This window comes from Grampus griseus (genome assembly GCF_964374135.1).
Source record: "Grampus griseus genome assembly, chromosome: 1".
NCBI classification, from domain to species: domain Eukaryota; kingdom Metazoa; phylum Chordata; class Mammalia; order Artiodactyla; family Delphinidae; genus Grampus; species Grampus griseus.
This window is the reverse complement of record NC_139017.1, coordinates 71416503-71429842: the sequence shown is the minus strand read 5'-3', so window position 1 is coordinate 71429842 and position 13340 is coordinate 71416503. Positions and strand designations below refer to the sequence as shown.

General features: G+C 40.6%; 1 protein-coding gene across 2 annotated transcripts; it reads right to left on the bottom strand.

Moving 5' to 3' along the window:
• Positions 1 to 5383: 5383 nt before the first annotated feature.
• RIT1 (Ras like without CAAX 1) lies at positions 5384 to 13340 on the bottom strand. Of its 2 annotated transcripts, none has more exons than XM_082656907.1 (6): positions 13236 to 13340; positions 12617 to 12761; positions 12389 to 12445; positions 9623 to 9696; positions 9209 to 9400; positions 5384 to 8070 (listed from the first exon to the last, which is right to left on the bottom strand). In XM_082656907.1, the coding sequence occupies exons 2-6, from the start codon at positions 12717 to 12719 to the stop codon at positions 7840 to 7842; spliced, it is 657 nt and encodes a 218-aa protein (XP_082513033.1). In that variant the 5' UTR covers positions 12720 to 12761; positions 13236 to 13340; the 3' UTR covers positions 5384 to 7839. The 2 variants fall into 2 exon arrangements, with proteins under 2 accessions (XP_082513033.1, XP_082513034.1); XM_082656908.1 differs by having other exon boundaries at positions 13277 to 13340.

Here is a 13340-nt window from a genome sequence, read left to right as displayed (position 1 = left end):
TAACTGGAAGTCCAGAGGCAGGTTAGGCTTCAGAGTTGACTCAGCAAAAGGACACTAATACTATGAGGGGCCCAGGTTCTTTCTGTGGGCCATTCTGACATTCAACGCTAGCTTAATCATAAGGCTTTTATATTTATAGAAGCACCCCCCTGGGGCGGAGGGGAAAGGACCTCTCCTAGGAAGATAAGGTCAATCATTCCCAGAAGCCTCTAGCTATTCTTTCCTCTTATCTTGCTGGTCCAAAATGTGTCACATGGTCATTTCTGAGCCAATCACAGGCAAGGAGGATGGGATTATCTTTAGGCCATTTAGGACTGTCCTAGAACTGAGTATGGGAGATGGGTGGAATCTTGAGTAAAACATTTCCTTTGGAAGAAAGAATTGATGCAGGGTGGGCAATGAATGAAGAACATCACATAGTTGGTTTTTTTTTTTTGGCCGCCCCGTGCAGCTTGTGGGATCTTAGATCCCCGACCAGGGATTGAACCTGGGCCCTCAGCAGTGAAAGTGTGGAGTCCTAACCACTGGACCACCAGGGAATTCCCACATAGTCTTCTACAGTACCTTTCACTCCAAGGTATTTTCTCCTGTGATCTGGTAACAAACTCTCTGAGAAGAGTTGCCAACCTACCAAGTGCCTCACCTACCAATTTCATCCATCCCCCATACCTTGCGGTTTGAAAAGACAAACAGCCTAGTGCTTGAAGTGTTCTTTAAATAATTCAAGAACAACATAAGTTTTAGCCATAAGGCATTCATTTTTCAGAAAACTGAGAACAATTTATTCTCATTCAGTATAACTTTTACAAGATAGTAAGCTGTAGAGTATCTCAATTGCCGAATACCATGTTAGGTCAAATACACCTTCTGAGCACCTCTAATAAATGCTCAAAACTCTGCTTGGCGTTCAAGAACAAACTCGTAGAGGAGGGCTTAAAGCTCAGCAGGCCCAGGAATAGGTGTGCTAACAGAAAAATCGATAAGAGCCTGGGAATTCATTAGCTGCTCTCGTGTTCAAGTCTGGGGAGCTGGTAATTCACCTCAAACATCATGGTAAACCTCAATCTAATTGAAAAGCTCTGACAAGCTGTAAGGAGGGACTCATTTTCTTTTTAATAGTAATAGCAAAAATAGCTAACACGATTGAATGCTTATCAATGCTGGGCACTATTTTAAGGACTTTATAAATTTAAAACTCAATCCCTCCAACAACCCTGCTGGATATGTGCTATTATTATCCCCATTTAACAGATGAGAAAACTGAAGTCCAAGGAGTGGGACTTCCCTGGTGGTGCAGTGGTTAAGAATCCACCTGCCAACACAGAGGACACGGGTTTGAGCCCTGGTCCGGGAAGATCCCACATGCCGTGGAGCAACTAAGGCCGTGCACCACAACTACTGAGCACCGTGTGCCACAGCTACTGAAGCCCGCGCTCCTACAGCCCGTGCTCCGCAACAAGAGAAGCCACTGCAATGAGAAGCCTGCGTGCTGCAACGAAGAATAGCCCCTGCTTGCCGCAACTAGAGAAGGCCCACGTGTAGCAACAAAGACCCAACATGGCCAAAAATAAATAAATAAATAAATAAATTAAAAAAAAAAAAAAAAGTCCAAGGAATTTAAACAACTTGTTCCAAGTTCCACCACTTATAAGCAGTGCAGCTCGGATTCACCCTGTGCACTCTGACTCCAGAACCTCTTTTTTCTACCATCACTACTGGTGGAGACTTCAAAGAAAGATGCAAACAGAGGCTACGGGAACTAATGCAAATTAGAATGTATTCATGCTCTTGATGCCAATGTCCTCAAGAATGTTTCAGAGGGTCATCTGCTATTGTATGAAACTGGACATTTTCATGATTTACATTCACTCACACCAAATCAGCCTCTTCTCAGGCATTTTTCCAAGTTAACATTTAAACATTATTGTTTACCAAGGAGTTGAAACTCCTGCTTGTCCTCCACCCCCTTTCACTCTCCCACCACCTGATTTGATCAAATCTCGCAGGAGATTTTGCACTTTAGAATTAGAGGCACCCAAAGGACAGAACTGAGACTCCAAGAGCTGTATGCTTGTTTTCATTCACTGTTGAATTCCCAACACCCAACACGAAGCCTTGGCATTCAGTAGGCACTTAGTAAAGGTTTGTCATAAAGGCAGACAGGCAGTGAACAAAATAGTGTCTAGGAAGCAGACCTAAAGCAAACAGAAAAAGCCTTTGCCTCTTCTTCCTATTTACTCTGAGTCAGAGTTTCAAAAGAAGTTTGGTCTAGAGTTGTTTTTTTGGTGGTGGCGGTGAATGTATACTAGCTGCAACCAGACCCACATACTCTCTTGAGTCTAAGGATATGAAAGTAAGAATAGCCTCAGTGTTTTGGGTGGGACTGTGCAAGTTATTTCTGACTAAATTGTATGTGCATGCATGCCTTCCAGGCCAGCAGAGATTTTATGTCGATTGCACCGTATTTGAGTACATAGTTAGACTCACTTTCATATAAACCATAAGTTTCTCTGCCTCCACTCTCTCACCTACACACTCCTCTGCAAAGAAAATAAGAAAAGTATCTGGTGGGGGATATTTCTGGAGCTAAAGACTTTCCCCTGGCTCAGAGCAAACTGTAATAAACTCTAGTAATAACCAGCTCTGGGAAGGGCAGGAAATGACACATGTCCCCACCCCAGCAGCTTTTGTTCAAAAAACTGGGTGACTTCATGATATAATCATGTGTGCTGGGGAATGTACACACTGAACCAAAAGCTGCTCATCATGTTTTTTTCTTCTTTTTTAAAGCAAGGACTATCAGACAAAGCTAAAATATTTCAGTAATTTTGTCTCAAGGCCAACTCATATTTAAAAGTTGACTGGGGGACTTCCCTGGTGACGCAGTGGTTAAGAATCCACCTGCCAATGCAGGGGATGCGGGTTCGAGCCCTGGTCCGGGAAGATCCCACACACCGCAGAGCAACTAAGTCCGTGCGCCACAACTACTGAGCCTGCGCTCTAGAGCCTGTGCTCGGCAACAAGAGAAGCCACCGCAATGAGAAGCCCACGCACTGCAAGGAAGTGTAGCCCCCGCTCGCCGCAACTAGAGAAAGCCCATGTGCAGCAACGAAGACCCAATGCAGCCAAAAATAATTAATTTTTAGAAAGTTGATATATATTTATATACATATATTTATATATTTTTTAATATATATATTTCAAAATATCCCAAACATTAAGACCTAACAGCACTTTGTGCTATCCAATAGCTTCCTTCATAACAAGGTATGAATTTATATTTCTTGCCTGTCCCTACAGCCAAAGCCCTTGTTTCCTTACTCATGAACTACTAGAGCAGACTTCTTGTTGCTTACTTCCAGTTGCTCCCCATCCCCACACCATACTACACAGAACCACAATTTTCCACATCTGTTAACTACAACTCATCACTGCTTTAAACAGTCATCCAATGATCTACCAAGACACTTTGACATCATCAAGCTCAGTGATTCCTAATCCAAGAATGGCTGCATGGCTGCAATCAGAATCACCTGGGAGGTTTTTGTTTTAATATAGATTCCCGGGTCCTATCAGAAATCTATGAAATCAAAATCTCCAGAGGTCAAAGTGAGAAAATGAGAAAAAACAAAACAGCTCCCTAGTTGTGATGCACGGGACCAGGGCTCGAACCCGTGTCCCCTGCACTGGCAGATGGATTCTTTTTTTTTTTTTCTGGCAGTAGGATTCTTAACCACTGCGCCACCAGGGAAGTCCCTAAGCCATCTTTTTTTTTTTTTTTTTGCGGTACGCGGGCCTCTGACTGTCGCGGCCTCTCCCGTTGCGGAGCACGGGCTCCGGACGCGCAGGCTCAGCGGCCATGGCTCACGGGCCCAGCCGCTCCGCGGCATGTGGGATCGTCCCGAACCGGGGCATAAACCTGTGTCCCCTGCATGGGCAGGCGGACTCTCAACCACTGTGCCACCAGGGAAGCCCCCTAAGCCATCTTTTAAAGCCAAGTGTTTGCCAAGTTAACAAGGACTTTTAAAAATAAGACTTCAAATTTGTCTCACCCCTCTCAAGACTGACTTTGGAAAAAGTGCAACACTGCCAATTATTTGTCAACAGTGTACTAAACTCATATAAGCAATTTTTTTTTTAAAGAAAATAAGCAATACATACGAGGAATGAGGAATTTCAGAAATTACATCTCTGATCTCATCTCTTCATTATTCTATTCAGGTCAAATTCAATCTCTCCTCAAATTTGCCTCCTCTCCCATTCACCCTTAAAGAGTCGGCTCCACTGATCTGCCCGAGCTTTGTTAATTCCTTCCTTCTTTGAATCCTTGTAACACTGACTTTGAAGTAAGTAATCTGTTGCTTTAAGATTGATCTCTAGTTGTTTTGTATATGCAAATTTAATCAAAGCTCCAGAGCAGAGATATTTTACAGCCCTCTGAATCCCTCACAGCTCTTCAAGCAAACAGTGCTTAGTGCACGTAAGTGTCCATAAATACTTTGACTGTAATTCCACTGTCTATCCTAACAGAGGTTACATTAGAACATGGAATGCTCCTCCTCCATTACCCATTTTAATAGTGGACACACTGACAGTTACTGACCTACTCAATAAATGTTAAATCATGAGGACACAAAAATATATTCCCTTAATGTCCAAACTAAGTCCTCTCTACCAACGCTGATGCCCATTTAGAGTAGTGGAGATAAAAGCAACGACCTTCACATAAAAAATTATTCCTCATTCTCTCACATTTAGTTTACATACTCGAAACAACTTTAGTTAACCCTTGATCAGGTGGGCAAATGCACTACCACTTACAACATGTTTTTCCCATCTGCCCACCAAAGAGGTAGGCTCTTTTTTAAAAATTTTGCCTTGTCCCTTCGCCTCTCCCCAGAGATGCTGGGGTATCAGTGGGGTCTCTCCGGCACCTGCCCTGGAAGCAGCAGTTCACACTCCGCAACCTAAGTCCTCCAATGGCATGGCCAAATACCAAGTGTCATCCATCTGCTGGCTCCAGGACAGTGGGCAGTGCTTTAGGGTCAGGAATCAGAGCCAGGTGATGCCTAGAGCCGGGACCCCAGCTCACTGTCACACAGGGGAGACTCTTCCACAGTTGGATGGCAGCACCTCCACCTCCCACCCACCCCTCGACCTAGGCAAGCAGTGAGGTAATCTCTGGACAAAGGAGCATTCCGTGGCATGCTCCCGAGCACCTGACACAGGTGTTCTGTATACGGTGGGCACTCAAATTTTTTTGAATCAATATTTTCCAGCATATAAAATCTCAAGTTATTAAGTTTTTCTTAAAATGACCCTTGTGTAACGATTCCAGACATTTCTACCCATACACAGGTAAGTAAAGGAAAGGCCCAGTAAGTTGTTTAAAAGTTTTGTATTGTGTCATACAAACTGTCATCATATACAAGTGCATAAGTGAAAAACTTTTCTCTCCCCTCTCCTCCCCATACATTACAGTAGACCAGTTCTTGCTAATATATCACGAAGTTAAAACATATATCTCTTTTGGAATTCTAAACAGTTAATTCTAGACACCAGCTTCCAAATTTTGTAACTTGCCAATCTGGTATGGACATGAACAGTTCCAGTGCTTTTCAACTTGTCCCTGAATTTTTCTCTCCTCAAAGTTCCAGGCAGTTAATTGATTTTAATGCCCTCAAATTAGATAAAGCTGACTATTTAGAGCTTATAAATTATTTACACTATACAATCACTAAGAATAGAGCTATGACTTACACATATTATACCCCTCAAACTATTTAGCACCATGAATAGAATTCTCAATACTACCTGATGGGCTAAGTAATCCAATGATCAAATATATGATAGTGATAGTCTTAAAAACACCCATTTGTTATTTTTCTTATATACATTACAAACTCCCTCCTGTCTTATAGATATAATTACATAGCTGTCAACATCTTGTTTGATGCTAATAACAATTCCCTAGGTTATTAGTAATGAGAAGCTAAGGCATTAAACCTAACAGGCTCTAAGCTAGTTTAAATGTGGTGAAATACTGTTAAAATTGCACTGTACTTCTTTTCTAACTTCACACTTCCAAAGTGCTACGGTTCCTGTAAGATTTTTGTCCTGCATAGATTCAAATTCTGCATCTTTCAGTTTTGGATGGCTTGAGTACCATAAACCATGATTTATTTGGTAGCAAAAACATTTCAGGAGTTTCAAAAGGGATCACTACTCAGCTAAAGAAGTTACAACCATCACTTTCCTTTAAACCTAGAACACATACCATTGATTGGAAGAAAAAATACAACAACCCTGTCCTGACTGTAATAAAAACGGAAAACAGTGAATTGAGCTGTGCACTTTTTAAGAGATGCTACACAGTCATGTTCTTAAAGTGGTCACAAACACTGCTTCAGTGACATTTAATGTTCAACATATGCTACATTACTCTTAGCACTTTTGTGCTTAATCTCCACACATAACAAGTTCAGGTATCAAAATAATCCTGATTCTAAAAGAAAGACCTCACCACCAATATTTAAAGCTGATTCTTCCCAAGAAGACAGGATAGTTTCTCACCTATGCAGTTATCAAAGTGGTACTGTCTTAGGCTAAGCTTTGTCAAGGCTCAGGCAAAACCCTGAGGTGAACTTAGCAAGGTCCTTGTAAAGAAATCTTCAATGAGAAACTCAACATATGGGAATTTTAAAGCTTCAGACTGGCTCATTACACAGAAATGCCACAGGCTTTCTTAGAACACTGAGTCTAGTGATTGTCTATGTCAAGGAGGCACATATACAGTTTTACTAACTCCTGATGTCTTTTCAGTATGGAAAATGCAGTCAGTCTGACGAAGGGCCTAAGAAACATTCTGCCAGGCCTAGCTCTTCTAGAGAGCACAGGGAAGCTAAGGGAAAGCACTAGGAAGCAATTAATGTAAATGTATTTGTGTGCGCATCTCTGGGGAAAAAATAAACCTGTACAAGGCAATGGCTGTCCCAACCAAGGATTTAGATTAAACAACAGTTTAGTAACCCAGTAATGGTTCCCAAAATGTTTACCTGTGAAGGTAAAGAAGGGCAAAACCCTGAAAGGAAGAGTAAAATAACCTTGTAGGAGAAAGCTTCATTACATCTTATATGTTTCTCTTTGCTCTCATCCATCCCAGTGCATTTGGGTCAAATGTGTACTTGTTAGAAAAGACAGGCTCCTCTGAGGAGCACTGTTCTGATCCTAACTTTTTCTAGCCAAGCTCTTGCAAAAACATACAGCCTGATTTCCCCAATATCATCACTCCATAATCTGCAACAGGAGTCAGTTCCACAGCTATTTGCTGAACTTTAGCACCAATCTCTTTAGAACTGATTTCCCCATGATTTTTGTTCTGTCTCCAGGAAGCACAGCATGAACAGAAAAGACTGAAGTCCTTACCTGGGACAGTCCCAGGAAATTGCAGTTGAAAGAGAATGCAGAATAGTGCATGGCAAAAAATTCCTCTTGTGAGCTTGGGCAAACACGTATGGTATTCGTATTCCCCGGGGTATAAAAAATTTACATTAATTAATATCAGCAACAGAACCCAAAACATTGGTAAATCGAATTCTAATGTGACAATTTAAAAGTAGACAGTGCTCCACTGGGTTAATAAAATCAGAATTAGCTAAGAAACAATATTTTAAATACCACATCATTGAAAACTCCTAGTGGGCATGTCCCCTTCATCAGTTATTTTTAAAATAACAGTCATAACAGGAGAAAGAACAAGCACCATGCTCACTAATGCAGGTTACTGGACTGCTCTGATTAAGGACTGCAGTTCACAGATAAACATTTCACATCTTCCCTTCAAGTTACTGAATCTTTCTTCTTCCGGAACGGTGATTTTAGCCTCTTCCATACACTGTTTTTGGGTTTAGATTTTTTCTCCATGGCCAGCACTGCCTCCTTTTCTTTCCTACGTATCTCCCGTACAAGGGCATGGAATACATCATCAATGTAGTAGCGGTATGCGGCAGATGTCTCAAAAAAGGGGCAGCTGAATTCTCGGGCCAAAGCCAATCCTTCTTCCTTGGTGACCTTTAAAAATGTAAACATGAGAAAATTTATAGTGGTAACAGCAGAAAATCATCACAACTGCCCCAAAAAGTGAAGGGGTTACCTTAACAGGAAGAGAGTACCTCAACTCTGGAAAGGTCCAAGCAGAGCAAAGTGGTATTTGTAATGCTGGGAGGCTGGATTACATGATTTCTAATTCCTTCTGCTTTCAAATTATGTGATTCTATTTCTAGTCTATTTTAAAGATAACTTTTTGGAACAGGGAATAGTTATAGATATCAAATATACAATCTTAATTTTCTTCATACTTTTCATTTCAAGAATGTAAATCACAAGGCAAAGAGAGGTATACTTAAACTACAATACTGAAAACCGTAAGGAACCTGAAATCAATATATCCAATGACGGATATTCCATAATTTCTCCTACTTGTGGACATTTAGACTTATTCTAATTTTTTGCTACCATAAAAAGCATGGCAATGAACAATTCATATATAAATCCCTGAATAGATTAATTCAAACAGGAATTAACTGAGAAGCATTATGAATTTAACTACTGTCAAACTACTTCTAAAAATTTGTACCATTCGTTGCTTTCACTGGTAGTGATAAACGTGCCCCTTTCACCACTCCTTCAACTCTATACCAAACAGCAAAATTTGAAACATTGTTGCTAACTTGAAGGGTATCATTTATTCTAAAATCCTCTACAATTTCTCTTATTCTCCCTTTCCATGGCTCGTAATTCTCACCATCAGGAAGTATACCTTGAAGCCTAAGTTTCTCTTTTTGCAACATAAAGAGATTTACTTCTGAGGTTTTAGAAAATGAAAATCCCATGATCCTTCACTTAATGTGTATTCTATTTGTCATCTGATTATTATCCTGTGGGTTTTGTCCGTAAACTGATTCCTAAAATCCAGATTTTACCCAAAATAAGAGCACATTAGTAGATACAGGGAAGTTTTCCAGGCTAGGGAGAAGCTAACTTAAAATTTTCTTTTTAAGGCAAAGAAATTTATAAACAGAGAACACAAATGACTAATCCCACAAGACTACACATAGAATTTTCTACTCTATCCTCACCTGTCTTAGCTGCTTTAGGTCAGAGTTGTTTCCCACAAGACTACACATAGAATTTTCTACTCTATCCTCACCTGTCTTAGCTGCTTTAGGTCAGACTTGTTTCCCACAAGAACCACAGGGGTATCATCAGTACGTCGAACTCGATAAATAAGCTGTTTAAACTCCCGAACTTCATGGAAACTTCGACGATCGGTGATAGAGTAACAGATGATAAACCCTTCTCCTGCCCTCATATACTGATCCCGCATGGCTGTAAACTCTGCCTAGAGGGAAACAAGGATTATTAGTGTATTGATGCAACCTGGAACTATATACACTTTAGCTATTTATTTCAGATTAAAGAGAGATGTTGGTTACCTGCTATCCTGAGTCAGAGTGCATGAAAAATTAAAAGAGATGAACTAATGATCTTCTCTGCATAAGTCTTCCCCTCCCCTTTACTAGCACAAAAAGGCCTTTACTCATAGCATTTTGGGATTTAATACCTGTCCAGCCGTATCCAAAATGTCCAGATTGGCAGGCTCATCATCAATACGGATCCGGATTTTATAAGCATCTTCTACAGAAGGGAAGAAAGGTGGTACTATTAACCCATAAATGCAGGAATATGTAACCTTATTTTGAAATTCATCTTATGGAGAAGTAGATTACACATTTAAGTGCCCAAATGTTCTCAGGAAGCTCCTAATTCCATTGAGACATGTAAATTGGGTCTTCAACTAATTTCTTTTTTCCCACATAAACCATGACATAAGTTTATTCATAGCTTAAGCTTATTAGACTTCACCTACAATTCTAAAAGAGTTGAGAGATTGTCTTTTGGAAAAATGTTAGGCCAGAAAAGTAACTTTACCATTTACTAAATAGTTATTAGACGCCAAGCATTATACTAAGTGATTTACATATGTTAGCTCATTCAACAGTGACAATAATTCAGTGAGGTAGGTATTATTACCTCCATTTTACAGGTAAAGAAAATTAAACTCTAAAACATTAAATGTATTCCCCATGTTACAAAGTTCATTAATGACATAGCCAGAACTGAATCCAAGGGCTGCTTGACTCAAAAGCTTTATGTACTTAACCATATGCTATAGTTCTCCTCATTTTTAACACTATAGGAAAAGCAAAAACCAGAGTTTACTATTTTCTAAAGAATCCATATTGTCATAATTTCTCCTTTATGAGAGCACATTTCTTTATGTATTCTTATGGTAACCTTGGAAAATACAGCAAAGTAAAAAAGAAGAGAAAAACCTCACTCAGTATTTCCACCATTCAAACAACTGCTGCTTACATCCTTATGTATTTCCTTCAAACATTTTTTCTTGAACCCCTGCTTCTGACTCTTCCTCAAAAATGAAGAGCCTACTAAATCAATGATTCTCAAACTACAGGTCATGCATGATCCGTTAGAATTTGCAAATTGTGGATGAATTTAATGGGTTGGGACCAGCATGAAAGTAAACAAGCAGAAATCTAAAATGAAAGAGGAAATACATGAGTGCACCAAACTTAGTGAGGTAAATATAGTTTCATGATATTTTAATTACATATACATGTGTGCAAACATATACTTATATGTGTACTGGTTACAATATAAAGTTTTTCTTAGAGTTAGCAGCCAAAGTCTGAAACAAAGTTGCACTAAACTGTAAACTCAATGACAGCAGACCCCGTATCTTTTTGCTTACTACTGTACCCCCAGGGCCTAACACAGTGCTTGGCACATAACAGGAACTCAAGAGATGAAAGTATTTGTTGTTGAAATCAGATAATATTGTCAGAAGAGCAGATGACTAGGGGAAAAAAAAAATCAACTGATTAAAAAAAGTAACTTTTCAGGGGACAAGGATATGGGTTTTACTTTATTATTTTTTTTAATTTTATTAAAAAATTTTTTTTTATTTTGGCCACCCCATGCAGCTTGTGGGATCTTAGTTTCCTGACCAGGGATTGAACCCAGGCCCCTGGCAGTGAGAGCACTGAGTCCTAACCACTGGACCACCAGGGAATTCCCAGGTTTTACTTTGAAGAAAGGAAAAGATATTTCTTTTTTTTTTTTTTGGCCGCACTGCATGGCATGCGGGATCTTAGTTCCCTGACCAGAGATTGAACCCGTGCCCCCTGCAGTGGAAGCACAGAGTCTTAACCACCGGCCACCAAGGAAGTCCCAGGAAAAGATATTTCTGGAGTTCTAAGTAAATTATCCTAGGCCTTACATTAATTTTATTCCCAGAATTCCCACCATAGTGTGAATTCCTGAACAATGTTCTAAATTTAATATAGTACATGAAAAAATAAGAACTGTTTCTATTTTCCCCAAGCCACAGAAGCATCTACTATATAAAACGACCACATCCAAAGATGGGTTAGCACAGAACACTCATTGGCTCTGTGGAAAAAAGAGCAGCAGAGGACTGACCCAATGGAAATCCTTCCTAGAGACCCAAGATCACGACAAAGTGTCACATCCTGAAAATACAAGTAATATGGCAGGTATTCTGTCCCCTCCTCTATCCCCATCACCATTTTTCTTTTATCCTGGGATATAACTCCTAAAAAATCAAACCTGCCTCCTTATGGTTCAGGAATGATAGTAACGTTCTTGTTCTTGGTGTTTACATAGAACAGGAGTTTAAAAAAAAGGCAAAACAAAATTACTTTTTACTCTCTAACACTGTTTTACTAACAATAGAGCATTAAGGATTATAAAAGACACGAAGAAAGACCTTGCTATGTAATGAACTTGAGGTATAAGGAAGTAAATTAAAGGCTTCTAGTGGAACAAGTCCAGGCTCTGCATGTCTGGGTTGTAAGAGTTCAGCAGGCTGGCTCTACTTGTTTTTCTGCTTCCTTCTGTGGAAGTTCAAACCAGCTGACTCATAGTTACAGAGTCAGTCTCAAGTCAGACCCTTAGAAAAAATAATAGCAAAAGGCTTCGTTAAGTGGCTTTTAAATTTTTCCCTTAACCTGGCAATACAATATACCAACCATAAAAATATAACAAAGAAAGTGTCCCATTAATGCTCAATAAAAGACAGACTAAGAAGGCTGATATACATATACAGTTAAGCTAGGGAAAAAAAATCCATTTGCTTACCAACTGCTATGATATCCTTATTAAATAAATCTGAATTAGACACCAAAAAAGGCTCAAAATATAAATGGTTGAAAATTGTTTGAAAAAATTGACACCAAGACACTTTTATGGGGTTTATTTGGAAAACCGAAGTGATAATCTGACTTACCAATGGTGGGATCATGATCTTCTGGAAACCGGTGGCTGATGAACTGCATGGTCATGGCTTTAAAACAAGAAAGGAAAGTTAAAATCCACACAAAGGTCACCCACAGAAAGAACTGTAAGTATCAATATTGCATGATAGTCAGTCTCCCAGTTGGTTTGGGTGGAGGGCATTTGTTCTAAGAATTTTTCATTCTAATTTCTTTTAAAATGGAAGAAAAACATCACCTACCGCTTTTCCCTACACCGCCAGCACCCAGCATCACTAGTTTGTATTCCCGTGACAGCCCTGCAGGGCTGCTACAGCTACCAACTGGGCGAGTTCCAGAATCCATTGTCCTCTTGGAGAATCCTGGGCTGCCCCGAGGAAAAGGCACCTGGAAATAAAGAAGAAAATATTTAAACCAGGATTCAGACACCGTGACGACAGTCCTAGAGCCAGCGCCCTACCTTCCCATACTCTGACCTATTACTCCTGCTCCCTTTCTGGCTGCCCTAAGAAACCCTACATCCTCATCTTCCCTCCGGGACAGCTCACTCCTATGAAACATCACAGGTTTTCCGAATTATTACACTTTCCAGAAAGAATAAAGAGACAAAGAAATTTTGAATTTCTTTTCAAACTGGAGCACCGGCACAGCATGAAGGAGCCCAGTGAGAAAGATGAGGTTTGGGGACCAAAGGAACACCGCCCCTTAGGCCGCAGGGGTCCTCTCACACCAGCGGTACCCGGAGGTTCCGCCCCCTCCCCATTCCCCTCGACAGCTCCCCTCCCCCAGCTGCATCTCCGGCCCGCCATCAGGCCCCCCGCCCTTCCCTTTCACGAGCCAACCCACTCCTGCTGCTCGTACCCGTTGGGACTTGAAGACGTCGGCCGGATTTGGTCACTCACCTCGCCCTCCTCACTCGCGGCTAGGATCGGCACTGACCTGTGACCCCTCCCGCAGCCGGGAAAG